Source organism: Miscanthus floridulus, chromosome 8 (genome assembly GCF_019320115.1).
Source record: "Miscanthus floridulus cultivar M001 chromosome 8, ASM1932011v1, whole genome shotgun sequence".
NCBI classification, from domain to species: Eukaryota; Viridiplantae; Streptophyta; class Magnoliopsida; order Poales; family Poaceae; genus Miscanthus; species Miscanthus floridulus.
In genome coordinates this window covers 13360508-13386561 of record NC_089587.1, presented here as the reverse complement: position 1 = coordinate 13386561, position 26054 = coordinate 13360508, and the positions used below count along the sequence as shown (strand labels likewise).

The following is a 26054-nucleotide window of genomic DNA, read 5'->3' as shown; positions in this document are numbered from 1 at the left end:
GGGTGATGTTGTTGGAGATAGTGGGATGCCTTGCATCCATGTATTTTGCAAATATTCAGAACATCATAAACATTAACATGGTTGCCTTTGTATGCAGCTGCTAGACGCTTTCTTAAAGACATGCAAGCTTGTATATCTTAGTACCAAGTGAACCAACAGCTTCGTTGCTGATCTTCTGCAATGCAAGTATCTGCAATGATTGCCAGAAATCTGAAACCAGGTGCAGGACAGAAGATATGTACAGATGGCATTGTGCTCACGTGTACTTGTTTAGTTAGCAGCCTAGGCCTTAGAATAGAATGGCCAGAAACCTGGTTGTAAAATATTTCTTTTATTTTTTTCCACTTTATTCATGATTCTACACAAATTTGGAGGTGTTGTTCTAAGCGATTGTTGAGTATCTGAGTAATGAATTCATGAAACTAATTCCTTCCGGACAGCAACTACTTATAAACAAGTTGTAAACTTTTGTGAAGCCAAGTTGTAAACTTTTGTGCAGCCGTTACTTAGTATAAGTTCATCTTGACCTGCTGACTGTATTGGTTGAAGTACAGGATGAAGCCAAATCATAAAACTGTAGACATGTTTTCCAAGATACAACCAAATCATAAAGTGTATAAACGTTTCCAAGATACAAGAGTTATTAATCTGGCACCAAATAGCAGCAAAATGGGACATGAAGTTGCAAATGAGTTGGCCCCTCGTAGGATCTGTACACGAGCTATTGCTGAATTTCAGTTGGCATCCAATGCAGCATTAGAGCATCTCCAAAAGACTCTCCATATCCTTACTAAATGTGAAGAATACAGCTTCTCTAAATGGTTATCTAAATATAGTCATCTTCTATTCCGAATTTTTCGCTAGCTAAAAATAAAAGATGAGAATGACTCTCTAGAGTGCGTATTAGATATAGAAAAACTGCTGGAGAGTGAAAAGATATAGAAAATGACTTTTATGTAAATGATTTTTCAAATGATAATTTAGAGAGTAAAATTTAGAAAGGCTCCTTGAGATGCTCCTAGTAGATCGTCCGCAGCCTCTCCTCCGGTCCGAGTTTGGAAGATTCATCATCAGTCCCACCCTTGTTGCACCTGAGAAAAAAGAAAAAAAACAATGTCACTTTTACCCTCCAATTATACAGGCACACACATCACAGATAGCACAGTCTTCAGCACAAGCATGTAAACCATATATATTACATTTAAATTACTTAGGGGCCATTTGGATCCCTTTATTTTGGAGAAAATGAAATCTACTCAATGGATTAGACTATTTGATTTGGAATTTGATATTCCACAACTTTTTCAAGCTCACAAATAAGCCTATCTCAAATTCATAGGGTATGAGATGGAAATGGATTCTATAGACACCATGCTATATTTCTACTCTCCAACTTATAACACATTTTTTAACTCGTTTCCCTACAATAAAAATGCAACATCTAAGTAATATCCCTGGTATGACAAACAATAATATACAAATATATTCCATATACAACTATATTAGCTTAATTAATCTATGCTTAAATTGTAATTATTAGAATGAATTCAATTCCAAAGATCGAAATTGACACTTACTTGTTTGACATATGTTTTCCTGTTATGGCCCTGCTGCTTGCATACAGTGCACTTATATTGTCGTTTCTCGACAAATGATTTGTACCTCTTCTTGGAGAAACCATCTACATTCGGTGGGGCGCGGGCGGCCAGTGGCGCGTGGTGCGGTGGGGGCAAGGACAGAGGGGGGAGGAGGCGCGGCACTTGGCTAGGTCCACCGGCCGCCGCTGCTCAGGAAAGGAAGAAGAAGCAGAACGCGAGAGAAACGACGTACTCAAGACGGAGTCATGGAGACTTACACACACGTTGCTTCCACTATGGATCAGGGCTGGCCTCGGGCTGGGCCTAGGCAGGATTCAGGTGCGAAATAATATAAAATAATTAATTTCTTTAATAGCCTGCTTTGGGATTCGTGCTATTTTTTTAAAAAGGGTGTACCAGAGCAGTTGCCAAATAAATAATACTGAAACAAGGCCAGGGGCGGATCCACAGGGGGGGCCTTACAGCTGGTGCATTAACGAAAATATGGAGAAAGTGAGAGAGAAGAAGAGGTAGAGGAAAGAAGAAAAATAAAGAGAGAGAGGAAGAAGAAAAAACTAGCTCTCCTTGGATCCTCTTCTGCATCCGTCACTGCCCAGCGGTTGCTTTGGTTGAAAATTCAGTAGTACAGCAGTAATAAGATTGGTTCGAAGATCCCAATTGTTTTTTCTTGTATTAATAAATGTAAAAGACTGGTTGGAATATTCAAGAAAGAAGAATATAGTTGGCAGTCATTGCTCGCGAATCCACGACGCAAGAACGTGCCCAGAATGATTTTGCAGCTCTGCTGAGCAGAAGCTTTCGGCGTCGGCACCGCTAGATGCGGCAACCGTCAACATGCCCTTCCTCCCTCAGGAGAAATCAGGGGCACGTTTGGCAAGGCTCTGACTCCTCTGAAAATAAAAATGGCTCCGGTTTTGGCTCCTCTGAAGGAGCAGTTCATCTGGAGGAGCTGGAGCCGTTCTGAAAAACGTTTGGCAAAACGGCTCCTTCGCACTAGACGACGTGAACCCACAGCAAGGAGTCGCGCGAAGCTCGTTTTTTAGGCTTCTCCTGCGCAGGCAAAAAATGGTTCCGGCTTTTGACCGGCTCCCCATGCGGAGTCCTTTTCAAAACAGGCGTTTGACACAGCTCGTGCAGGAGCCGGAGCTGAAGCCCCTGCAGGAGCCCTGCCAAAGAGGCTCTAAATAAGGAATCAGACAATGCCGCCAGGCTGCCTAATTGTTGCTCAAGAAAATGGCATCTGCTCCAGCGTCATCAACAAATGGAGGAAAAACTATAAAAAAGAAGAAGAGATTCCTTTATCATCATAGCCGCATCGATGGGCATGTATACACCAACAATATTTGTTCTATGAGTACAACAATGACAACCACATCCAAATCGTTGTAGCTGACTACTGGTATAGTATGTGGTATCCCTATGAATTGCCACATTTAACTCTTCCTGATGACAATACCCTACCAAGACACACTCCGAGCAACACAACCAAGTATACCACCAAGATAAAATGCTGCAAGAGCAGGCCGATTACATCTCGAGCGTCCTCTTATTCCCATGACTCGCAGGCACCATCAGATTACAGATTCCATGGTACAAGTTCCTGAAAGAACAGAAGCATTGCACAAGACAGTCGTGTGGCAGCTCATGCGTTCCTCAGAGCACTGATCCGGGCAGCCAGTTCGTCGAAATCTGGCATACTTGGATGCACATTCCCTCTTGACATTTCTGGCTGCATGGACAAGGACCGAACAGGGGCCTTCGACTTCGGCTTCGCCTTTGGGCTTGCGGATTCTGAAGGTAGAGATACAGCTCTTTCAGGACGATGTGCAGATGCCCCTTCTTTGTTAGACAGTTCTCCAGCTCCATCATCAGCACGTTGATCAGCTCGAGGCCGCGGGATCCGGGATTTGACTCTTTCTTTGTGCTCCTCCCTGTCCAGCCCTTTCTTGCTGTAGTGCATCAGAAGCTTATCCATCATCTTTTCCTCATCATCACGGCCTCCCTTGCGAGGATCAGCACTCCGACTCCTGTGTTTCCTATGTGAACTAGGGGCTCGGGGCAGCAGATTGCCGAAATCAATTGTTGTATTCACATCATCACCATCTGACTCGTGGTCTTCGCTGGCCCCATTGTAGTCACTGCCACTTGTCGATCCGTTCCGCCTGCTTCTGTGCTTTCTTCGCTCACTAGGAATCCAGTGAAAAGGCCTTGCGTTGTTGATATCATCATCGACCCCCATGCCTTCTATGGGTAGCACATGACCACCTTTATGGTCATAATTGTCATAGGCTCCATTCCTCTTGCTTGAATGTCTTCTTCGGCCATCAGGTGCTTGGTTTGCCATCTTTTCCTCGTTAGCCATTCCAGCATAATCATCAACATGTGCAGGTGGTTTTGGAATCCTACTTCTGACCGAAACAGGGTCATAAATTGGTTCACGCTTCTGGTGGCCTATTTCTTCAGCGCCACTATGCTTGTAAGCATTTGCACCTTGATTTGCATGCTTTTCAAAATTTGGCTTAACATAAGGAGGACGCATATTGGCTGCCTTCTCTGGCACAGGCTGTCTATCTTGCCTATCTTCAGCAACCTTCTCACCCATTGATGCTCTGTAGGGCTTAGAATAAGGAGGAGCCTTGTTCACTGTTTTACCATTCAAGGTGCAAGTTGAATCAATTTCTTCCTTTTCTAGGCCCAGAGTTTTAAGCCCCAAGTCAGCATGTCCCCAACTACGATCAGGTCCACCAGAAAGTTTCACGACACCAACATCCTGTTTTTTTAAGCCATTGAGGTCCAACACCTCCGCATCCATTAGTTCCCTCCGATGGTGACTATCTTTTTTGTCATATTTCTTCATTTCTTTCTGACCATTCTTTTCTTTCATGTCCAAAGGAGGCAAAGGATTATCCATGTGCCTTTTCTCCCAAGGTTTATCTGAGTACTTCTTTCTGTTTTTTTCGCCTAGCTGACCAATGCCATCAGGAACAACATGGATATCTTTGGGCTTTACGTTTTGTTCCTGCTTCTGTTCATAGCCTTCAGGCATAGCTTTAGTTTTTCTTTCATGAACAGCATGCCTATCAACCTTGTGTCCATCTCGTGCTGATGCTTCCATCTCCTGTTTAAGTGAACTCTTCTTTGGAAGATCCTGATGGCAAAAGAATGTGAAGATTAGAATTGAGTGACCCATATATGCTTAGCAAATGATTATTCCTTTGGTAAGTCCTTGCATGTATTTGATAATGCAAAAGGTTTACTAAAACCTTACATGCTTATTTTGAGAGCCACAAGTTATCTTCCATTCCAATGCCCTGCTATCAAATGGAACTGAGAACTCTTCAGCAACACGTTTCATTACTCGCAACTTCTCTTCATTAGTAAATGATTTACTCTGGAGGTTCTGAAGAAACTGTTTCACAGAAAAGTTAAGTTAATCCATATGTTCCAAACAATGGAGATCAGCTCAAATATAAGAAAAGTAAAAGCAATTTCAGCACCTCAGAATTAACAAAAGGCTCGACAGAACTCCCATATTTCTCTGTAAATATATGTCTGAGGTCACACAGTTCAGGCAAATCAGGAAATCTAGCAGCAGCAAATATTAGAGTAGACACAGCTTCCAATGCTTCCTGAGGGCATTCACTGTTAAGGAACATCACAGATTCAGTGATCAATTTGGAAGAAAGTCTTATTGTAATATTAATCGAATTGATAAATAAAAGAACTAGATATTTTGATAATGATACAACTAGAAACAACCAAAGTAAAAAATATCTACCATCTGCATATCCCTAAATGTGAAAACAGTGGTATTTTGTAGGGGAGGGGGGGGGGGGGGGTGAGAGAAAAATGGCAGTACACATGATTATAGTAAGCAAAATGCAAAAAGAGGATCTGGTGTATGTAGGAATATCCAAATCTTGTACAATCTTGGGATACTATGGAAATTGCTAAACCAGAAAAAACATCAAGTCAGTGATTAGCTACCTTGACTGAAAGAATTTTCAATCTTAAATGCGACATATGCATGACAACAGGAGTATGGCATGCCTTGAGCACAAATGAACAAGAAAATCAAGTTATATCTAATCAAGCTATGCACTGAAGCAATTATCTCCAAACAAGCCACTTAGGTTAGGAATCCATAGAGCACTGATCAAACTGAATATTCAAAAGGGATGATGTCTAAGTCTAAGCCACCTTAATTAGCTACAGCATACTAGAAATCAGAGCTACTGCAACAAAAATTGGATGGATTATGATGTTTCCCTTTTTCTTCCTAGCAAGAACACAAACACATGCAGAGCACATGTGTATGCAGCACTAAAACAGATATTCACAAGATGGAATCAGTGCATCACTTGAAGAAGGGTGGCAACTGACAATTACCTCTCTTTCTGCATGTGGTTGAGCAGCTTCACAATATACTCGCAGTACTGCTCTATCATATCATAGCACGATGCTTGGTTCATCTCAACGATCAGCCCTTCCATCTGCAGTTCAGGGGGAAACAGCTAAGTAACAGCAATCAGGAACATATCACTACAAACACCATCACATGGCTCTGCATTTCGTCATAAATTTCTCGTGCAATTCAGCTTCGAAGAATATTTCCATTTCGTCAAATTCGCACCAACGCAAATCCGTCCGACACCACTAAACAATTCAAATTCAAGCCTTGAGAAGTGAAGACAGTACCCGTGCGAAGGCGTGCGATTCAAGGCCGTTGGTGAGGAGGTCGGCGACGTCCTTCTTGAGAAACTTGACCATGGCTTGTTTCTTCCGCCGCAGCAGATCCAGCCGAGTTCGGGTGCACTTGATTGCGTGCTTGCTGCACCAAACAACAACGAATTCAGCGGTTAGGAGGGGGAATAGCAGAAATCAAACAAACACAGGTCAAATCGAGAATGCAGGAATCTGGACAAACAGCAGGAAAGCAGAACATAGATCGAGAACAGGACCAGATTCTCTGCTACAAAAAGGAGGGGGGAAAGGCGCTCGCAAGTCCGGGGAACAGTTCCTTGAATTCGCAGATGAAGATGAGAAGTGGAGCTAAACAATTCGGAATCCGAGGAACGCAAGAACCGAGGGACGCAGCTACCCGACTAAGCGACCGAATGCAGCTAAACATTCGACTTCATTTTCTCCGCGCAAATCGGAAGGCTGAACAAATCGTCGGCAAAAGGAAGCTCAAAACAACCGATTTCGAACTCGGCTGTCCAGAAAAACAGGCAACGAACTTCGAGAGCAACCGGGCCCGAAGCTCCCAATCACGCACCAAACCGAATCAACGGGAAAGATCTCTGTACCATTTGTTGTAGAACTTGGAGTTGAGCAAACTGTCAAACATCTTGCCCGCTCCCTCGGTCCCCCTCTCGCTTCTCTCTGTTCTCTTCTTCGGTTCTCCTCCTACAGCTCCTCCCCCTGCTTTAACCAGTGGCAGAGGAGATGGTGGGAGGCAGGCAGAGGCGGCCAAAGCGGCGAGCTGTGGCGTCAAAGCATCAGAAAGAGAGGAGAAAAAGGAAGAAGAGAGAGAGAGGTGGTGGTGGTGGTGGTGGTGGCCTGGTGGGGTGGGGAAGATGGCTGGGCTGGGTGGAGGTAGTGGAGAAGAAAGAAAAATGTGAGCTGTTGCTGAGGAGAAGCCAGGTGGCCATGACTCATGAGGTATATCATTCGGTTGCATTGCATGCACGAGAAATGGTGAAGAAATTTTGGCAGCCAAAATGGATAAAAATAAGACTTTTACTGTAGTAGTCGGATTCCAGATTTTATACGGGGTGAAGAAGCAACAGCGGTTACTGTTTCTGGAAATTTAATAAGTTCTTCAATTGCAGTTTGTGGTGCGATTACCACGTGAGTGAGGGGTGGGGTGTAAATTTCTATAACTCTTTCTGGTGGCCGTGGATAGTGCAGAAAAACCGGGAAACAGAATTCAAGGATCTTTTGTTCAGTCAAGTTTCTTTTTTAAGGCCCACTTTATAACAAAGGATTAATGGCCCTGTTCGCTGGTCGATTTCTGGACTGATAACAGAGGAATTTTGTAGCCTTTGAAACCTATAGAAAATTTTCCCAAATGGTTCTTTGGAAGAAAATATTGGCCATCCTGAAATCCTACCAAATTCCTATAGAATGACTTAAACCATAGAAATTTTGGAGAAAATCTAATATGAGGTCCAATCGGGGTTATAACCCCGGGATGTCTCAAGGCACCGATTAGTTAGCACACTGCGCGGCCTGCAACGCAACAATCAGCAAGGGCCCAAAAACCAAGGCCAAGCAGGAGCCGAGCAGAGCAGGCCAGGTGCTAAAGATGGGGTCAGCCCCGACCCCTTCCACCCGCCTTAGTCACACAGCGCTTGCAAGACGCACGCCCTCTCCCCATCACGCCCCCCGGGAGGGATGGGGGAGATCGAGCGTAGCTAGGCGCGCCTGCTCTGACAAGAGCAAGCATGGCGCACTGACCCCGTAAGGATCGAGGGGACGGTAGTCACCTCGGCCCGGTCAGACACCATCCCTGTGCCATGCCGCACCAACGAGACAACACCGCACCACGGTGGCAACGGATACGACACCCACCGTCCAAATACGAACAGACTAGACGCTTGTACGATCAACTCTAATCCTATGTGTTTTTCTATTCCTATATTTTTGGATATCCTGTGTTCTAAAGGGGCCCTAAATGTGTGAGTAGCTGTGAAGTTTGGAAGCATCTAGAATCGAACATGTTATACGGTATATAAAAAAAATATTAACAATTATCATACTAAATACTCATACTTTAGGAGTTTTACGTGTTGACATTAATTCCATACTATAGATATGAAAGGGTACTCTTATTATGACTATGATATAGAAAAAAGAACTATATAGATATGAAGCTATAGTACTCTTCTCTAGTTGGAGGAGTTAAGGAACCATGGAGCCACCGTCTCTGTTGCATGATCTATCTCCCTTTTCGCTGAATTAATTCGAGCCACACTTTTCCCTTGCCTTTCTCACGAAGTAAAAGCGCAAAACAAAAGAAATGGAAAAAGAAACTGCATTGAATGTGCTCCCCTTGTACGCTTGTGCGCTTGGGCACACACACAACGACACGGACACAATTAGTGGTGCACTCACCACCAGAGCGTGGGCCCCACGGGCTAAAAATGAGGGGGGGGGGGGGGGGGGGGGGGGTCCAGCTTAGCAGCGCTACGTGTACCGTAGAATAGAATGGCACCCACCGAACAGTGTTTTTCTCTCACAACATTTCAGCATAAAAATCAACATAAGCTAAATTTTAGCATAAGCAAACATGATCAGCCTGTTCGGTTGGCTGGTTCGTATTGTTGCTAATTCGTAAAGAAGTACTGCTGGCTGGTTTATGTGAGAGAAAAATACTAAAAATTTACTATCGTTTACGACAAGCAGTGGCTGGTTTATGTGAGAGAAAAATACTAAAAATTTACTATTATTTATGACAAGTCGCAGCCAAACGAAAAGGCTGAATATTATCTCCACTCCACCCGACACAATTGCTGACTAAATCTGCTCCACGGTTCACCCATTCATCAGATCAGATGGAATAGTTAACTGACAGTGACAGGAACCAGTGCAGCTCCAGTCACGTAGAGTGAGTACCACACGACGACACGACATCGTCGTAATCCAACCATTAGAAGCTATTGGCATCCTGCACGACGACTGCAACTGTGGTTTGGTTTGTACTGATCTGGATTAGACGAGTATTAGCTGCACACGTGGCAGATGCCCAGATGAGGCACCTCCATGTGAGCCGTCGTCGCTAGCTAATGGAAGCAGGAGTAAAGCTTGTTAAGCTGTTACTCCAAGTTGTGACGTGGGAGATCAAGAGATGGAGCGGCTCGTGGCTGGCTTCAGCGACACACTCAAAAGGGCCTCGTCGTGGGGGGGAGGGGGGGGGGGGGGGGGGGGGGGGGGCGCAACGGTCGTACCACTCCGTTAGGCTGGCTCCGATGGGATGGTGGCGACGACCACGAAGAGGCAGAGGAGAGGGCAGGCTGCACTGCAATGCAATGTAAAGATCAGGGACTCATATCCTGTGCAGGACTGGGACTGCAGAGGATCTAAGGACTCGATGGCACGTCACATGTGGGCTAGGGAGAGTGGGCCCACATGTCAACCGCTCTTTAAACGCCTCTCCACAGCTCCACTCCACAGTGCGAGAGGATTTATGAGTGCGTACTCAGAGTGGGAGTAATCGCGCGATCCAAGGTACTGTGATATCTGTACCACGCACTCGATTGCCTAACCATACCGGCTCCGTTCGCTTTGCTTGAAAAAAAAGTTTAGAGTAATGTTCTGACTAATTTATTGCGAGAGAAAAATACTATTCTAACTAAAAAATAAATAAAAAGATGAATTATAAGAGAACCGAAACGGACCACTTAACAAAACCAAGGCCATGTTTAGTTCGCCCAATGCAGCGCCGCCAAATTTACTGTTGTAGAGTACTGTAGCATTTCGTTTGTGTTTGGCAATGATTGTCCAAACATTGACTAATTAGGTTCAAAACGTTCGTCTCGTAAAGTACAACTAAACTGTGCAATTAGTTTTTGATTTCGTCAACATTTAGTACTCCATGTATATACCACAAGTTTAATGTGACGGAGAATTTTCTTTTTACATAATGACAAAGTTTAGATTTCGGTGGAACTAAACATGCCCAACCATGTTACTAGTACTACGATGTTAATGAGCCTCTGCGATGTGCCAGGGCACTGGACACACACACCCACGGCGGGCGCGTGATGATCAGCAGGAACGCCGCTGCTCACATGCTCTCCGCAGTCGGCGAACCTGCGCCTGCGCCTGCGCCACGTGAATCTTCTAGAGTCTTCCCGTTCGGCTGGGCTGGCTGGTGCTGGCCAGCCCCTCACGTAGGCATTGTTCACATAAACAGTGTGTTTCAGTGAAAATAGTATTTTTTTTTACACAAATCGATCAGTAGTACTTCTCACAAATCACCAACTCGGCCCAGCCGAACAGTCTTAAAAGACTGGATTTTGTTTCCTTTCCACTGTTTTGCTTGATCGAGCAAAACTATCGCGACTCTCGACACTGCAGGCTGTAGGAGCAGCGTAGCAGGGCCAGGGTGTGTAAAACAGAAAGTGGGCCCCACCCAACCCAAGGCTGCAGGTGCAACGGACTGACCGCACAACTGCTGTTGCCTGGTGTAGCCGGATTTGGAAGGACAGGACAGGACAGGAGAAGCTGGAAGCAAAAAGCCAGACTGCCCGCCGGCGCAACGGTCGGCCCGGGCCGGAAACGACAGGCAGCGGGGCCGGCACGGACGGGGGAAAAGGACGTGGGCGCGCGCGCGCGCTCTGTCGCCGCCTCTCGCTCTCGGGCTCGGCTTTTTGGTTTTGGGTGGGTCATCTATCCATCCGGTCCAGCGCTACCCTCCAAACTCGACCGCCAGAGCAGAACGGGTCGGGAAAGCCGGAAAGGGACCACCCGCCCACCCGTCGGGTGGCAGTTTGGCGTGCGGCGGTGCGGGACGCGGGGCCGGCGGACCGGATCCTGGCCGCCTGGCCGGGCAACACACATGGGCCATCTATCCAGGCATGGGGAGCTGGCTAGGGCGGCATACAAAACAGACCCTGGCCGCCACGTCTGTACATGAACGAGGGGGGCTGCACAACAAGGGGCTGGCCGGGGTTCAGAGATGGGTCTGACTGGCGCGATTTTGGGCCAAGGCACCAAGAGAACTAGAATCTGAAGGTGGACGAGGACGAAGGTACTCAGGCAGAGAGCGACGGCGTACGGCTGCGCGCAACGGTTGACCGGAGGACCTCCGGCCCCCAGCCAAGGAAATGATGAATGAGGAGCCATGCGCGCGCCTCTCGGCCCTATCCGATACCCCGGCCGGGCCGGTGTCTGGTGGCCCCACGCCGACAGACGAGTGGACCAGCACAGCCAATGAGCCAAGCCACTCACCCCAGGTTGGCTTGGCGTGCGGAGGCAGCACTCACCCGCCGTGCCGTCCCTGTCACGCCCCGAGTTAGATCGATTCGATCGGCGGCGCGCCACCACAAGGAGACGAGTCGCCGGTGATCTGCATCGACGTCCTGGGATCCTGTGCCAATCTGCTTCTGCCATAATGCCATGCACGTCTATCATCACGTCTCTCTCTATGATGTTTTCTCGCGACAGGCACCGCCCCCATGCTCGATCGAGCGCCTGCATCTTTCGAGGTCGCGGCTCGTGAGGCATTTTTCAGGCACATCACCATGACACCAATAGATCCTGTTCGGCTCGTGAGGCAGCCTATAACTGCACGTATCTGGCTTAGCTTATTAGTCAGTCAACATTATTTTTCTCTCACACCAAATCAATCAGCAGTACTTTCAGCCCATAACTTATAAGCCAATCCAGTCAAAACGAGCAGGCTGCCTATCGTCTATCACTGGAAACACACACCGGCAGTGGAATTTTCGTGGTTAGAAGAAACAACATTACTATTTATCTATTTTAAAGTATACCATTGTACTTCGTTTTTCACAAAAAAAATGTCACTAAATACGTATAGACACAACCTGAGCTCAGCTACAGGCGTATACGAAAACGTATACTTCATCTCCCCTTTGGTAACACGTCATCTTCTTCCTCCTCTTCTCCTCTCAACGCCTGGATCGGAGACGTGACGATGAAGGCCTGTCAACGCCTGGATCGGAGACAAGGGCCCAACAAGCAACAAGGCAAAACAAGCTCGCCGGCCGGCCGGACGTCGCGAACACGTCTCCTGTCTCCATCGCCCTTTGCCCCCTCCTCTGCAGCAGCACGACACGACAGGCGGACGGACACGTACTACGGACACAGCTACCAGCTTCGTCTTAGGACAGTGCCACGACTCACGACACGATGCTGTTCAGCTCCCTGTCTTCGCCGAGCGCGGCCTCACGCACCGCCCGGAGGATGTCGGTGAGCGACACGACGCCGCAGAGGAGCCCTTCCTCGTCGACCACCCACAGCCGGTGCACGTGACTCGACGCCGCCGCCTCGATCGCCTCGCCGAGGTTGCTGTCCGGGGAGCACGTCACCAGCGCCGACTCCTGCTGCTGCTCGCTCTGCTCGTCGTCCGTGGCGACGGCGGCAGCCGCGAGGGTGTCGGCCGGGGTGCCGGTGTCCGTGGCGTCGGCACCGGGGACCACGGGCCTGTTGCTCGCCCGGTACTCGGCCACCTTCCTCTTGAACTCCGTCACGCTGATCCCCAGCCACGGCTGCAGCCGCGCCACTGGGCAGTCCCGCAGGTCCGTCGCCGAGAACGTCTCGATCGCCCTTTGCCCGTTCCCCTGCAGCAGCACAACAGGCGACACGGAGTTTCATTTCAGACAGGAGACTCAGCAAGTCAGCAAGAAATGGTGTCGCCGGCATGTTCGGATCGGAGGTGCGTGCGGTACTCACGTATTGAAGGGTCTCCGTACCGCTACCAACGGCGGCGGCGTCCACGACGGGCACGGCGGTTAGCGACGCCGCCCGCATCGCCCTGATGGCGTCGATTACCTTGGTGCCGCCGGCGACCGCGAACACGGCGTCGTTCACGGCGCCGAGCTCGCGAACGGAACGGTGCGCGACAGCACGCCCCCGCGCTCCGCGCCGTGCGCCCTGAGGAACCTCACCACGTCCATCTGGGTGAGCATCCGGTACTCCGGCGCCGACTCCACCAGCTCCACCGCCACCACGTTGTCCGCCGAGCTCTCCAGCGGCACCAGCGCGCGGTGCACCCCCTTGCTGAACGTCTCCATGCAGTCCAGCACGCTGGCGCATGCAACAAACATGTCGCACACCGCGCAGAATTCTACCAGTCGTTCGTTGCATACGATGCGAGGGGAAAAAAGTGTGTGAACTGGAGATGGGCCGGCGTACCTGGTGGTCGGGTGGAGCGTCCACAGAGTGAGGCCCTCGAGGGAGTGGCCGATGACGGAGGACACCGGCACGGCCATCCGGCGGTCGAGGTCGACCCCCTTGCCGTCGGCCTCGGCGTCGTCGCTGGCCTCGGCGATGTGGGCGAGGATGTCGAGCATGTTCACCATGCCGATGTAGTGCTTGCGGACGGCGCCAGTGGCCGGGTCGGACTCGAGGATCATGGACCCGCCGGCGCCGATCCAGTGGCCCGGCGGCGCGGCCACGGCCACGCCCGAGACGCGCGCGGCCAGGAGCGCGTTCGCCGTGTGCGCCAGCGTCGCGGTGTAGGGGACCTCCACCAGCCGCCGCTTGGCGCGCGCCAGCTCCACCACCTTGCGCTCGCGGAGCACGCCGCAGAGCCCCGCGCGGGGCTTCTTGTTGCTGCTCTCGTTCCCGCCGACGGCGACGCCGTGCAGCGCCTCCTGCTGCCGCTGCTCGTCGGCGGGTGCTCTAAGCTGCGCCATTGCTGATCACTCCTTTCTAGCTGCTCTGCTACTTCTCCTTTCTCTCGTCTGTTCTTGTTGGAGAACCAATCCAGTTCTTAATAGCTTTTGAGTACTTCGAGAGTCGAGTTGCAGGAGAACGTGGCGAGCAGAGAGGCGGCATGGCTCTGCGGAGCTGCCGCGTGGAAGAAACGTCACGACTAGCGAGTTCACGGTATCCCACGTCATGTCGGCAGCCAAATCTCAGGTGAGTCATTTCTTGGCTCAGTTTGGTAAATCCAAAAGGTGTTTTGGAAAAGCAGGTTACTGATATTATCTTCATTCACTGGTTTGTCCAAGACATTTTCAGCAAGAATTGATCTATGTGAAACTATAGATTAGGCCAGCAAATACATAGAAATCGTAGGTGCTTAATTAATGGAAGTATACTTGCTGAAATGCTGATGGGAGTGACTACGGACTACTCCTAGTCCTAGGGGAAGAAGAAGGCTCGAGAAGACAAGGACTCAGGGAGGGCCCTCTCAGGCCCTGCACATGCAGGGCGTGAGCGGGTTCTCCCAGAGATCGTAGCTGGGGAAGGTGGGCTCGGGGAGGCCCGTCCGCGTGCGGTGCATGACGACGACGTCCTCCACGAAGGAGGCCCAGCCCATGTCGGGGTCGCCCAGGGACTTGGACATGAGGCCCTTGTCGGGCTTCACCGACTTGAGGCGGTGCCCCGCGTAGCGGCGCGCGCCGATGATGAGTTTGGCGAAGTTGCCGCCGTGCGTCATCACGAACACGTCCGACCGCAGGCACACCAGGAAGTCCAGCGCCGCCAGGCTCGTCACGTGCCGCCGGAACGGCGCCAGCTCCTCCGCGCTCGCCAGCTCCTCCTTCGTCACCTGCAAATGCACGGCAATGGCCTACTGGTTTCAGCTTGATGCTACAATAGAGTGTCCATTTGGTTTCATGGGTTCAGTTCAAGCAAACAATGTGTTGCCACTGAGCTTTGGATTTGAGCCTGCCTACCAAGTTGGGGAACATGTTCCTGAGGGGAGCCATCCGGTTCTTGCCGCCGTACACTTGCCCTGACGCGACGTATATCTGCGTTCCGCTCGTGTACCCCAATGCTCGCAGGATCACAGCAATCTCACCGGGCTCAAGAGGGCAACGGCCTTCTTTTCTCTTCTGCAGCGCCAGTGGCCACAGATGGGATCCATTCTGCATGCAGATACAAAGAGAAATTCGTTAGGATGGCATGATAATGTCCGTGCTTCATTTCTCCCGGGTCTTCTTGCTCTGTCCAATGTAACAGATAAATCTAGTCCAGATTCACGTCACCTTGTAGCGCCTTGGCCATTCTTTCTGCCTGTAAGCGGCCATCATCGCCTTCTCCTCCCGTGTGCCGGCAAAATCACAGAAAGAAAGCCCCACCATTCCCTTCTCAAATCTCAGGTGAAGAGCCCTTTAATTAAGAAAAAAAATGTCAATATTTGATTGTGAAACAAAACTTGGAGGGTGTCAACTTCAACTGCGTCGGATAATGTCTTGGATAGATACAAGCTGTACACAATATCATCCAACAAAAAGGATATACAGTTAATAACGTACATGTATGGATTTATGTTGCCAGTTCTGTTCCTCATTCTTGCTGCAAGCTTATCGGCCATTTCCTCAATATCAGGTAGGAACTTTAATGCATGATAGTTAACTCTGCATCTTAGCCGGTTAATCTCCATTGGTACATTATCATACCTGAACATTGAAGTTTCACATTAGCTTCAGATTGTTCCATTGAGAGCATATCAATGCAAAAAGAATGGCCATTGCACAGAACAAAGAACAAAAGAAAAGAATAATGCCCCCTTTACCACAGCATTTAGCCGACCAGATGTTCTGAATCACAAAATTAAAATGAACAGGAAAAACACCAAAATGTTGCACTCAAAAGTTTACTTACCCCAACCTGTCGACAAATGGCTTGATAGACATTATCTTTTTCTCTTTGATCCTTGGAAGTACATTATCAATATAAAACTGTGCTGAAGCATACTTTGGGATGTTCTTCACAGTACGCCTGTTACAGACCCGTAATTCAATACATATCATGCAAATATTGATTCAGTCAAACATAAATAAATTTCCAGTAATATAAGGATGAGTGCAGAGAGCATATTTTTTAGAACAGGGAACATAAGATAAAGGCAGCAGAGCATCTAATGCGAAGAAAAGATATTTGAACAGAACCTTTTTGTCTTCACTTTGATTTCACAAGAAAAAAAAGGGCGTACCCAGTGCAGAGAGCTCCCGCTCTGTGCGGGGTCTGGGGAAGGGTGTTAGTGGCAAGCCTTACCCTCGCCTGTGCAATGCGAGGAGACCGCGACTCGAACCCGGGACCTTCCGGTCACAGGCGGTAAGACTCTACCGCTTGCACCAGGCCCGCCCTTCACTTTGATTTCACAAGAAGTTCACAAAAAATTGTCTTAATATAGTAGAATGTTGGATAAGCTGTATATAACCAAAAAAAATTATTGGCATATATGTCATGATATAACCAAACAGTTGTGTCATAACTCATCGAGATTTTATTTGGTGAAAAGAAAACAAGGAAAGACTGGTTCAAAACAACAGCTAAGAATGCATGGGCAGTTGAGATATATGTCATATATAGGGACATGAAGGTTCTTTAAATTTCCCACCCTATTGAGATAATACCAGCAAAATCATAAACTTTCCTGATGATATAAAGTACCCAAATATTAATACATCCTTCATTGCCAACAGTATCTTGCATGTTGTAATATCAATTTCTGAAAGCTTCAGGTAATTAAAACAGAGTAAAAAACACCTACTTTATACTGGTAAACAGCTCATCCTTCTCTGTGAACCAGTCAGGGATATCTCGGATAATCCGTACATCATCCTTCAAATAATTTATAAAATGATCAACATCAAAGATGTCTTCAAATTTCCTGCAGAGAAGATATACGTTCTAAGAACCAAGACAATCTGGCAGAAAGCAAATAGTGTATTTAAGAAGGTGATATCATGTGAAAGTGCTCAAGGGAATTTAATTCAGTACACGATGGTCAGTATGAGACCAAGAAACATTCATACCAAATATGCGTGATATTGGGAATTCCTGTCCTTGCAAGTTTTGTGGCTATATGAACTAGTTCAAATATGCCAAATGATTCAATTATCTGTTAATTCTCATCAGTATAATCCGTAAAGTGGTTTGGATGCATTTCCATCCAAAATTAACATAGTTTATTACCTTTCTTGTTTGTTTATCAACTACAAATTAAACTATATAAGAACGGTGATGGATTTTCAGGTGAAATTACATTGATCTGCATTTGGTCCGATCAACTAGCACATATTTTTTTGTTTGTTGTCCCAGTAATCACTAGTTCACTACCAAAGCACTGAAGCATCATAGCAGATTTCCTCATCGAAGGACATTATATGACAGGACAATACTACAATCAAAGGAGAACATGAGAAATGAAGCACTGACTTCCAGTTCTAGAAGCATACTTTGATGTGTCAGTCGGTAATAGAATGACAGATACAATCATCAGATGATAGTATGCAAAATCATTCGGTGTTACAAGGCTTTTAAGCTAACAAAATTCCATTACACATATTTGGAGCAAATGTTTCAATGAAAGTAAGACCTAAAATAGTCGTCTTAGTTTTGACAACCCAAGCAAGATTGCAGGTTTGATGAAAGACAGATCTGTTCATTTTTAACATTCTAGTCAAAAGTTATGTTCAGTTTATGGAAAGCTTAAGTTTTAGTTAACAAGATTTTATATGATACAATTACCTATTAAATATCGGCGAGGAAATAGACAAGAAGTATACATTAGAATCTGTAACAGGAAATAATACTTACGACTGGTCTTTCCAAATTTGGTCCTGCTTCAGAACAGGCAAAATAAGTGTTGCTCTCATTATTTTAGCAATTGCAACAGCATTACATATCTGCAAAAACAACAGATAACTGAAATTCGAATTGTTTCCTTTTGAGAGAAGTGACTAAAACCCTATTCCATTTAGAAAGCTAATGGACAAGCTCAAGAAACTGGCAAGGTCTGCTAAGGGAGAACCAGACTCTGTATTTAAAAACAGAGATTTCATCTGAAACCAGCTTTAGCAGGTCACAGAAAACACACATTATCAAAAGAAATAGCAAGCCTATATTGAAGGGTTATTATAAGTTATGCTTGAGCAATGAGCAGCAACCACGCTAACAGGAAAAGAAGCAAACCTAGGCTTGTATATTGCAATTAGCACTCACACACAACTAGGTGAGCAAGGCTGAGGGACAGAAGTGCATACATACAGCTATGCGTTGCTGGTTTAGTCCTCCCTCGGCATGGATAAAAATATACCCAGAGGTTTCATTCACTGATGGAACATCTGCATGATATAGAAATTTATGATATCATCACTTAGCAGGACCCAGTCATGAAAGGAAACAGATGTTAGATGTGTTGTCTCATAAATCTATCATTTAACATGAAACTACACAACAATTGGGCGAGTTCCTGAGACATAGAAATTCAGTTTTTGCACCAGATCAATAAACACTAAGCTCTGGGAGATTGAAATTTGCACAATGTAAGTTACTGACCTTAAAGTGATCGGGTTGATGTATAAAGTAGGGAAGCAATATATGCTACATTGCTATCTTTAAGAAGCATGAAAGGTATACTCGCCTGAGGGCTCATTGCTGCGTCGCTCTGCACAGGGCTTCCAAGATGTAGTGGCAGCATGTGGATTCTCCCATAGAGATGGGGGTTCCTTCGCCTGCACCCAAAGCAGAAATTCTTCAGACCAAATGTTCCTGAAGCGAGAACGAGTCCCAAAACCCTTGGAGCAATGAAGCACACTTCACCTCAGGACAGTGGAGCGCGATCCCCTCCTTGTGGCACAGGTACGGCGTGTTCTAGGATCAGACGGGCAACAACAACAACAATATCAACAGAATGTCAGTGGCAAGTCGGAATCCTGACGAGTCCCAATTGATGAATGGCATTGGGAAGACACGGGAGGGGCCAGGAGCTCACGAGGCGGGACCAGAGCAAGGGCGCGCAGAAGATCCCGGCGGCGAGAAGGAGCGCGAGGAGGGCAAGCAGGATCCGGTAGGAGGACGAGGCGGCGGCGGACCTGGGGTCCTCGAGTGCGAGGAGGGAGCGGAACGGGGACGTCAGCAGGTGGACGCGCTTGTGGTGGTGGTGCGGGAGGAGAGGGGACGAGCGGTGGGCGTCCTTGCCGTCGTCGTCGCCGCCGCCACCGCCCCGACTGCCGCGGGTGGAGGGGGAGGCGAGGAAAGGGGACGACGCGGCGGAGGCGTCGGAGTCGCGCTTGGCGGGGGAGTTGGACGCGCGCGCCGCCGTCGAGTGCCGCAGCTCCGCCATGGCCGCCGCCGCCGCCACCGGCCGCGGCGCGCGGGAGTGGGAGTGTGCACTGTCGCTCTCGCCGCTCGCGGCCGTGGCGAGCTGTGGCAGACCAGAGCCGGCGGCAGGCTGTCAGTGAGTGAGCAGCATGGCCAGGCGGCGGAGATGGGTTGAGTAAGGGCCTGTTTTCTTTGGGCTTACTTCTTTTTTGTGAAAGTGCTGGGCTTACTTTTGTAAAACCTCCGGATTGTAACCTGATACACTGGGCGTGTTTGAGACCGCACGGTGCGGTATGCCGTATGCGTATCCCGTATCACAGTCCACAGCCGCTTGTGGATTTTTCTATCATGCACTTGGGTGAAAGATTTCTCCTTGCTGTGTGCGTTTGATAAAGGAATATAGGGGGTGGGATGGATAGGGATACGGATAAGAAAATAGATGAACGGTCAAAATTAAATGAGACGTAAAGAATGGATGATTATGATATAATATTACCCTTTCGAGGGTGGGATATCCCTATCCTATCTGGTCTAAATCCAAACGCCACCTGGATGTATAAGTCGAGCAACGTGATCAACTTTCCATTCATATCTCCTCCTACACCGCCTTTGCTTTTCAATTTCTGACAGTCCTAAATTCAAAAAAAAAACTGACAGTCCTTTTTCCTCGAGCACACTCTCCCCTGCCGCCATTGGCGGATCTTGCTCCAGCCCACACTTTCCAAAATTAAACGGTTTTCACTCACCTCTCAAACTTAATGGTTTTTTTGCCCCCACCAATGCCCTGTCGGTCTTGGCGGATCTCATCACTAGACTACCGCCATCGTCACCCCTCCCAATCAAATTGTGTGGTGGTCAAGACATCAATCGTGATGGCTAGTTGCGAATCTAGCGTGAGGGCTTTTTGGACGGGTGGTGAGGGGGAGGCGGGGTTGAAGCCCTCCTTCCCCTATGTGAAATAATGAGCATCCTCCAAAGACAACCTCCCTCTCCACACACAACCACGCACAAAACAACTTCTATGTATGGATAAAAAAGGTCGAAGAGAAAAAAAGAGAGGAATATGAACAGGGGGGATAAAAGATCAAGTAGAAGTACCGAATTGTCCGAACCGGTCATCATATATTTGATACCCGTAGTTGTCGCTACCTTTCCACCTTCCAACCGAATCTCCATCATCGCCTGTGGCGGGAAACATCCTTGCCACCTTGTTGTCTCATTTACCACCGCCATGTGTAATCGTCTGTGACGGGCAACGTTCCCGCCACCTTGATGTCTCATTTTACCACCACCACGTGTTACTTGCCAGTGGTGGGCAACGTCCTCGCCACCTAGTTGTTTCAATTACCACTTTCATGTGTTACTCTATTGTCCCGAACCTCCGCTCAAGTCTACTAGAGATAGTTACACTGCCTCCTTTTATTTACATCTTAAACCCTAAATCCCTAACCTATCCTTGAAAGTTCTATGGAGGACAATAAAACATTTTTTTAGAAAAGAGATCAATCTTGTTCGGGTGTAATATATAGCTAATCTGATCTTTTTGGATGATGGTGCTCAAGACATCAATCGTGGTGGCCAGTTGCAAATCCAGCGTGAGGGCTTTTTGGATGGGTGTGGAGGCAGGTTGGGGGACTCAAGCCCTCCTTACCTGCGTGAAACAGTGATCCTCCTCCACAGCTAGCCTCCATCTCTACACACAAGCACACACGAAACAATTTCTATGTATGGATAAAAAATGGCTAAGAGAAAAAAGAGAAATATGATGAGGAGGCAAAATAAAAGGTCAAAGAGAAGTACCGAACTATCCTAACCTGTCATCATATAGAGCGTGCTCTTGGTTCTAGTGACGCATTGCCTCGCCTTGCCTCGCGTCGCCTCGCCATGCTCGGCGCAGCCGTCAAGGAAACGAGGACCTTGCCCGCTCGGGCGAGCCGATCAGGCTCTCCCACGTGAGCGAGACAAACCTTGGCAACGGATTCCGCGAGGAGCCTGAGCGAGGGAAGAAAACACTCGTTATCCTTGCTCGGTAAGGTGCCATAGTGCCGGGCGAAGGATCCAAGCACGTCCATATTTGCCGCCAGTCGTTGTACCCTTTCACCATCCAACTGGATGTCCATTATTGCAAGTGGCGAGTAACTGTCCTGCCACCTTGTTGCCTTATTTACTCGCTTGTGGCGGGCAACGCTCCCATCACTTTCTTGTCTCCATTACCACTGTTATGTGTTACTCTACTCTTTCGAAGCTCCGTTCAGCTCTACCAGAGATGTAACACGCCCAATTCACGTCTTAAACCCTAAAATCATGTTTAGGTGTAATATATAGCTAATCTGATTTTTTTTATTGTCGTGCACATTAAGCGCGAAATATGTCAATGTCATCAAAGTACTGTTACGTAGGCGTCTTATCAAGGAAAACGGGAGGTAGCTTCTTTGTTTCTCTAGAGTTTGGAATCTGGAGACCAAAGACTAGACAAACCATAAAAGCCGCCACGCACACCTGGAAGCATCTGGAGGCGTGGCCCTGGCACCGCAGCCGCAGCCCCGCAGCCATCGCCCGCCAGCAGCGAACTGTTCCCCGCGGCGGCGAAGCACAGGAGAGAGGCGGCGAGCGAGATAGATGGCGCCACCGATGGACCCGCCCGACGTCGACATGGAGGTGGACCCCGCGCCCCAGCCTCCGGCTCCGGCGGTCGCTGCTGTTGGGGAGGGGTGGAGCATGCTGTCCCGCGCCCGCGGGCTGCTCGAGGAGGGCAAGCCGTCCCTCGCTCTGCAGGCGGTGAGACCCTCCCCCCTCTCCCCTTCTCCGTTCGGTCTCCATTTCACGTGCTGTCGTCTTGCGTTCGTCTCCACCGTTTCTCAATTGAATGTTACCAACTTGTCCATTAATAGTAAGGAACCCAGGGATATCGGGACGGGAACTTATCGATACCGATACGCTCAAAGTCTTGATTTGTCTAATACGGATATTGAACGGTATTCAGCGAGGGCTGCTGTCATTTCATTTCTATCACGTAATGCAAGAGAGGCAGTTTGTGTAGCTGTCTCCAATCAACATATCAATATATGAAATGGGGAATCCGTGGGGGTTTTTTCCCCGTCACGTATCGTACGTATTGGAAGCTGATCAATCGCGTGGTTAGACGATCGCGGATTCGCGGTGAGCTTCCCCTGGTCTGATCTCGTTTTGGGCCGTGCTCCCGATGGCGTTATCCATCCGGCTTGAGGTTTGGCGCGGAGAGGCCAAAGGGAGATTTAGGTGTGATCCGTTCTAGGTCTTAGGGTTTGGGATTGGTTAGGCACGATTCGTTCTAGAGGATGATGCTACGGGTAGGTGCTTAGGTGCCTTGCTACTTTTGCAGCTATCCCTTTCGAATCTGTTGTCTACCTGTTTCTTGGCAAACGAAAGCAGTATTCGCCTGGTTCTGCTCAAGAAGGGAAGAAAGGAAATCGTGGCTTTATGCACACACATCTTAACTACCGCCTTTCCCCGTTGTCTGGAACTCTTGTAACTTATCCTTACCAAAATGTGTGTTTCCAGAATCCTCACTTGCAGTGTGCTGTTTGCTCGTGGTCTTTTAAGTGCATCATGTACCTCACCATTTCAATATGTGATTCACCATCAAATTTCCAGTGGCACAGCGAGTAAGAACCAAAGGCATTGCTGAATGTTGATAGACACATGTAGTTGCCAAGTAATGAAAAGCTGTCGTTTTGATCATTGTCAACTCATGTATCGTATCCCTCACTATACTGTTGATTTATGTGCTCTCGCTAATTAGACCGTGCAATTGCGCCTAGCTCTGTTGGAATTGCATGCATGGCTGATTTGGGACGTTAGGCGGGTTTCAAATACAGTCCAAGCCCTTTCCGTTAGAGTTTTATCCGTTTTTTGTTTTTTTTTTCCAATTCTGAACATGAACGGTCTGGAAAATTCAATGACTACCATCTGTAATCCTGTTGTCCATATGGCTTTAATTAAATACAGGTGATATTTGGTTGCCTGACTTCTTCTCGGCTTTCGCACTGCCATAAGGTTAACCTTTTTTTAAGGTCCCAATGTTAATTCTATCTGTCTTCATAAAAAAAAGGGCATACCCAGTGCAGAGAGCCCCCGCTCTGTGCGGGGTCTAGGGAAGGGTGTTAGTGGCAAGCCTTACCCTCGCTAGTGCAATGCGAGGAGACCACGACTCGAACCCGGGACCTTCCAGTCACAGGCGTTAAGACTCTACCGCTTGCACTAGGCGGTAAGACTCTATCTGTCTCCATGTGTACTTTATATTTACTTTTGGGTCTTATGAGGATATATGACACTCCTCTAAAACTTAAGAATAAGGCACTGTCACTTCCATATCCCACTGAATTGGCCCTTTTCGGTATGACAATGAGGCATGGAGTAGCATATCCTGAAACTTTTGGGGTGGTGGCATATTGTGAAAGTACACTTTTCCTTCCCCTATATAACATGGAAATTCATTTACTTTTGTTTTTAGCTTACTGTTGGATTTTAAATGTTCTCGCGACTCTGGGTATGGTCTGTGTTTATCTGTAGAAGTTTGTAGACTGAAATTTTGTTTGTGATGGAGAGTTTAAGGCGGCAATGCATTATCTAACCATTGATGGTGTCCCATGTAAGGGCCTGCTACTTAAGCTCAAGCAGCCAAGTCAAATCGAGATTTAAGAGGTCTTATTTCCCTCTCTTTTTTTTTCTTTCACAAGGAAGGCCAACGCAGGGGCCTCCGGGTGCCAATGCCGGGGATCGAACCCGGGTCACCGGCTTGAGGGCTGGCTCAAGGAGCCACTCAGACTAACCAGCCCTATGTGGTGAACTTTACTAGTTAGCAATTTATGTTCCTGTTGGTTGAACATTAAGAGTTCATCAGAGACCTTATTGATTTGGATAAAATGCTTAACACAGCGGAATGTGATCTGGACTCAACGACAGCTTGGGTACACCTTAGCGTGCTGCGTGATCTTATATTTGTGTAAAACTGGTGGTGTCCTATCCCATATGTGCAGGACACAGTTGATAATGTTTGTTCTTCCATTCAATATCAATCATTTTGGATTTGACCTGTTAAAAATGACCGTCAAGCCCTTATATTGGTGAGTAAGGGTAAAAGTAGAAGGTTGGTTTGGGAAAAGTTGAAGAAGAAAGCCACAGCCCACAATTAGTGTTTGGTACCCTCATAAAATTATTTGAGTACTGTACTAATTTTACACAGGAGTACAGGGCAATATAGGCCTAAACAAATCTTACTCTATATGTATTAGTGTGCGATGGTTAAATTGGAATTTCCGTATCTTGTTTGGATTAGACATGTATAGCATATTACCTGATGCATCACATGGATCGAATGAAATGCTGTGGATTGGAGTAGTAGGCTAATTACTTCTCAACTGCAACACCACACTCTGTCATTAGTGCTTCCTGGCTGCACCCTAGCTATGTGCCTATGTTAGTGGAACTGATTTTTTTAGACCAACATTTACGCAATATAAGATTATGCCTTAGCTGTTTCCTGTGGGATCCTATGATTGCGGTGATGTGTCCCTCATAATAACACTGTAGGATTTGTTCTGGTAATGAATCAAACATTGGTAATGTGACAAGCATTCTGGTTTATTGAAATGCATAATTTCCATTTTGATTCCTTCTGGAAGGCTTCTGTTTCAATTTTGTTCGTATAGATCCCAATGATGAGCCTTGTGGTAATTATTAGCCTTTTGAACTTTATCTTGTTTCGTTGAGACTCATTTGTCTCATTTCATGACCATTCATCTGTATCTGTTATATTGATTCTCACCTTATGAAACTATGCAGGTTCTCCTGGCCATAAGATCTCAAGGTGGTGAACAAGCGCTCATGCAGACATTGAACCGTGCGCGTGAACTCTATGCGCAGAGATTGCAGGCCACTCCTAGTGTTGATGAGCTTGCCTCTTTGCTTGCCCAATGTGCCATAGCAGAGGCTCAGTCAACAAATACTAACCCTTCACAAGGACCTGGATCAGACCCTGTCGATATGCTGAATTCTGATGAGGCCTGCATTCTTGCTGAGAGTGGAAGGAAGCAGATCATCCTGGATGCGTTTGCCGATGGGAGCAGCTTCATCTGCCTGAAATGTGGTGGGCTCTTTGGCACATCTCGCAAGGACGAGCACTTAACCTACTGGTGCGGGACTGCATGATCCTGGCTACATCTTGCTGTGGTATATCTATGGTCACACCTGGCAATGAACCGATGATCATGATACCCGTGAGATTTTGTAAAAACTTTGTTCTGTTCCTATTACTGCTTCTTTACTGCAGGGTTGTCAGAGATGCATCTGTTAAGTCGTAGTAAATACATTGCCGATGCCAAACTTTATGAACGAAAGTTTCCATCTCTATCCGTTGCATTGTACTTGTGCTTTTTGCTGATGGAAGATGTTGAGATGTTTGGCATGGTCATCAAATTCCAATAGTTGAATGTAGCAAAAGAATGTTCTTGTGGTTAGCTTCGACCCCGCAAATACTGAAACTGGATAGCAGTGATATTCATGAGAAAATCTGCAAAGAAGATAGAGCATTGCCATTACTACCTGCTAGGCTGCTACCATGAACGGTTCGTTTTCGCATCCCTTTGTCTGTTTATTAACTAATCTTCTGTTTGGATGACAAACCCGCCATGCTTATATGGTATTGTTACTGGCGTCGGTATG

General features: G+C 47.5%; 3 protein-coding genes and 1 pseudogene across 3 annotated transcripts; 1 reads left to right on the top strand and 3 right to left on the bottom strand.

Annotated features, from left to right (window-relative positions):
* Nucleotides 1–2895: 2895 nt before the first annotated feature.
* On the bottom strand, nt 2896–7210 carry LOC136471146 (uncharacterized). Its single transcript, XM_066468873.1, has 6 exons — nt 6908–7210; nt 6297–6429; nt 5988–6091; nt 5096–5240; nt 4867–5007; nt 2896–4746 (listed from the first exon to the last, which is right to left on the bottom strand). The coding sequence occupies exons 1-6, from the start codon at nt 6946–6948 to the stop codon at nt 3241–3243; spliced, it is 2070 nt and encodes a 689-aa protein (XP_066324970.1). The 5' UTR covers nt 6949–7210; the 3' UTR covers nt 2896–3240.
* A 4842-nt stretch (nt 7211–12052) lies between these two features.
* Nucleotides 12053–14177, bottom strand: LOC136471145 (SNF1-related protein kinase regulatory subunit gamma-like PV42a; annotated as a pseudogene).
* An 83-nt stretch (nt 14178–14260) lies between these two features.
* Nucleotides 14261–19532, bottom strand: LOC136471144 (protein PECTIC ARABINOGALACTAN SYNTHESIS-RELATED-like). The gene is made up of 11 exons (XM_066468872.1): nt 19024–19532; nt 18852–18902; nt 18673–18763; nt 18297–18373; nt 17847–17935; nt 16798–16917; nt 15906–16022; nt 15557–15700; nt 15287–15410; nt 14975–15166; nt 14261–14847 (listed from the first exon to the last, which is right to left on the bottom strand). The coding sequence occupies exons 1-11, from the start codon at nt 19372–19374 to the stop codon at nt 14488–14490; spliced, it is 1716 nt and encodes a 571-aa protein (XP_066324969.1). The 5' UTR covers nt 19375–19532; the 3' UTR covers nt 14261–14487.
* A 2277-nt stretch (nt 19533–21809) lies between these two features.
* LOC136471142 (uncharacterized) lies at nt 21810–25843 on the top strand. Its single transcript, XM_066468871.1, has 2 exons — nt 21810–22130; nt 25176–25843. The coding sequence occupies exons 1-2, from the start codon at nt 21972–21974 to the stop codon at nt 25539–25541; spliced, it is 525 nt and encodes a 174-aa protein (XP_066324968.1). The 5' UTR covers nt 21810–21971; the 3' UTR covers nt 25542–25843.
* The last annotated feature ends 211 nt before the right edge of the window (nt 25844–26054 follow it).